General features: G+C 41.4%; 2 protein-coding genes across 3 annotated transcripts in view; one reads left to right on the forward strand and one right to left on the reverse strand.

Annotated features, from left to right (window-relative positions):
* LOC118421791 (tubulin alpha-1A chain-like) overlaps positions 1 to 450 on the forward strand; it is a 4,912-nt gene extending 4,462 nt beyond the window's left edge. Inside the window, exon 4 of the mRNA XM_035829291.1 lies at positions 388 to 450. Within this exon, the coding sequence (XP_035685184.1) occupies positions 388 to 450 (63 nt within the window). The remainder of the gene's footprint in view (positions 1 to 387) is intronic.
* Positions 241 to 2,920, reverse strand: part of LOC118421326 (sialidase-1-like) — a 34,617-nt gene continuing 31,937 nt past the window's right edge. For both annotated transcript variants that reach the window (XM_035828575.1, XM_035828574.1), the window contains exons 4-8: positions 2,629 to 2,824; positions 2,192 to 2,454; positions 1,777 to 1,956; positions 1,254 to 1,473; positions 241 to 766 (exon numbers count right to left, since the gene is read on the reverse strand). In XM_035828575.1, coding sequence (XP_035684468.1) covers positions 546 to 766; positions 1,254 to 1,473; positions 1,777 to 1,956; positions 2,192 to 2,454; positions 2,629 to 2,824 — 1,080 coding nt within the window. In that variant the 3' untranslated portion in view covers positions 241 to 545. The remainder of the gene's footprint in view (positions 767 to 1,253; positions 1,474 to 1,776; positions 1,957 to 2,191; positions 2,455 to 2,628; positions 2,825 to 2,920) is intronic.

Raw genomic sequence — 2,920 nt, forward strand, 5'->3', positions numbered from 1 at the left:
ACTCCTAAGTATGAAACTCTGATCTCAGCACAGAAGCCTACTATTAATTGGTTTATTTTTTAGTTATGCAAATGTAGACTAAGCTGATAGGATTGCTGTTTTGATCTTGTTATTCAATTGGTCCAATAGCTTAAGCCTTCACAGACAGGAAGGAAAGGAATCGGCTCTATTCCATTTCGAATTTGTTTATTTTCAGACGGACAGACAGACAGGCGGACAGACAGACAGACAACAATACAATAGGTTCTGGAAATGAAGTTTTATTTACGTTGTACGTTGATGTAGTACCGGTCAATGAAAATATTCCTGACGCCTTTGTGAACAATAAAAAACGACATTTGCATTGTAGTACTTTTGTCCATGTGCGTTGCTTTGTTCTCTCCGTAGAAGTATTCTATAGGACGACATCCAGTGCACGTGCAACCATCGGTACACACGAAAACACAGTAAGGAAAGCCCTAGGATCCCTGATTTCTTGGTAGACATTATTGCAGCTATTATTCAAGAAGCTTTCAAGACATGGACATATTTCAAGAAAAGCACTTTCACCGGGGATCATGGGTGGTAGACGAAGATATTTTCAGTTTAGTAACCGCGATTTCATCAAAGTATTCCGTAGTTCCTCTTTCATATAGCATGTAGATGTGATCATTATCCTGTGGAAGCATCGTGAAAGTGGAGTATCCTGCCAAGTCTCCCCATATCTCTGTCCCTGAGGTCCAGGTACGGCCAAAGTCGTGACTCCATCTGATGTAAAGTTTGGACCCTGTGGGATACAAAACATTGACATACCTTGAATAGATTTGTAGTCATTAGCTTGAACTCATAACTCATATGAAGAACACATAAATTAGATATAAGTTACACGATGTTACTTGAAATTTCGTAACCAGTCTGACAACACACTTTTCAATAGAATGTGAACTACTCATTAGGAAAAAGGAATACATGCCAAGCAAAGGCAAAGAATTGGATTCAATCTTTCAGACCACATAAATGACGAACACAATACACATGATACAATAAAAGCCAATACCTTAATTAGATCTACTCGTATTCTGCTTAGCCGGTATGACTGTCCTTTGGCGTAACACACTAGTTTCACAGAAAAAAATGTGCGGCAGCACCTGATTATATTTCACCGAATGACCTATCACACGTAGTTCATTATATCACCGCATACTAGATACCACTTTGTATATGTACGCAATATATTTTCACTGTTTATTCCGACGAAGAAGAGAGGCACTCACGTTTCAACCTAGTGTTCGGTCCCGAGTAGAACATGGTTCCGTTGTGAAGCCACACGCCTGACGTGATCCTGGGTTCAATGAGTGTTCTGTCCAGGAGCATGTACTGTCGCGGAAGTGTTTCTCCGCCGTCAAAGCTGCGCATGATCATCTTGCAGTTACATTTGTAGACCATCTGATTCCGGACCACTATGTGTACAGATCCATCAGGAAACTCAACCGGCTGTGCAGGGTGGAAACAACGGTAGAAGCTAACCTTATCATTATGGACGAATGCCTGGCACATTTATATTTGAAGACAATTTCAAGGATGTGGCGATATTTGAGATTTTATGCCTGCTACTTCTTTTTGTCTTTTTGGTGTGCGTGAGGTCCATATCAAAATGCCTTATTGCTTGATAGGTGATAATTGTTATTCTAAATTAGCATAAGACATTGACACAGAAAGTTCTCATCGTCTTTGAACCATATTTTCTTTCCTTGCTTTTCTTTTCTTTTCTTTACTTATTTTGTCATCCCAACATACCTGGCATTCATCTGGGTCGAAGTGTCCCTTTTGAATGTTAAGGAACGGCACACTCGGTACGAAGGCCCCATGTCTCCACGTCACACCGTGGTCATCACTCAGCAGCAGCACCAAACCTTTCCCGTCATGGAAACCGTGCCCGCACACAATCAGCCTTCCTTTGGCTGGGTCGTGCTTTTTCTAAAACGAAATGTCCTTGTTAACGTTGAATATAAGGCATTACTCCCCCCCCCCCGTATCATCAATTTTGTCTTATTTTGCAAATAAGTACATAGCCTAGAAACGTAGAGGTAGACCTCACATTACTCTTCACTGCTGCAACTTGTAAATGGAATCGAACATTATGTCTGTGTGTTGCAACTTCAAGTAGCACTATGATATAGGACTACGATGATCATATAGCTATAAGTATTACCTGAATACCGTATCCTGGGCTTGGATGTGTGGCGTGCTCTTTTCCTACTTGGTCGGTAATATTTCTCGGCCGGCCCCACGTGATGCCGTCATCCGTACTGTTCATCAGCATCAATGATCTCGTAGGGCAGAACTCACAGAACACGTACATCAGGAAGATGGTAGCTGTTGTGTCGTCAACGAAAATAGTTCCTATGTAGGAGCATCTTTTGAAACGCGACATTCCGTCGTCCACAATCCACTGTGACGGGGACCACGTCGCACCTTAAAAGAGATAACGCTTATTAAAAACGAATATTAAAAATACAACCATACACTGTATTGTTGGTCACGCTAACGTTCTAATTACATGTAGATATAAGCCCTTCCTGAAGGTAAAAAATCATTTGGCAACACTGACACTAATACAAACACCAAAGAGCGACATGTTTTAGTTACCTCCATCCGTTGATCTTTTCACGGCAAAGACCTTTGGATTCTCGTCACTTTTCGACTTTCTTCTTCCTTCCGTTATAGCTACCAGGTTCCCTTTGGGAGTGTAGGTGAGAACAGGGACCCGGAAGATTCCAACCTCACCCCGCCTATGGCTCGTCCACAGTACAATGTCATGTACCACACTGAGAGAAACACCAGCCTATAGACAACATCTTTCCTTTACGTTATTGTCATAACAAATCATCTGCGTGTATATTAGATTGAAAACTAACGCTTTGTATGAACCATTTATGCT

The sequence above is a fragment of the Branchiostoma floridae genome, chromosome 8, assembly GCF_000003815.2.
Source record: "Branchiostoma floridae strain S238N-H82 chromosome 8, Bfl_VNyyK, whole genome shotgun sequence".
Classification (NCBI taxonomy): Eukaryota; Metazoa; Chordata; class Leptocardii; order Amphioxiformes; family Branchiostomatidae; genus Branchiostoma; species Branchiostoma floridae.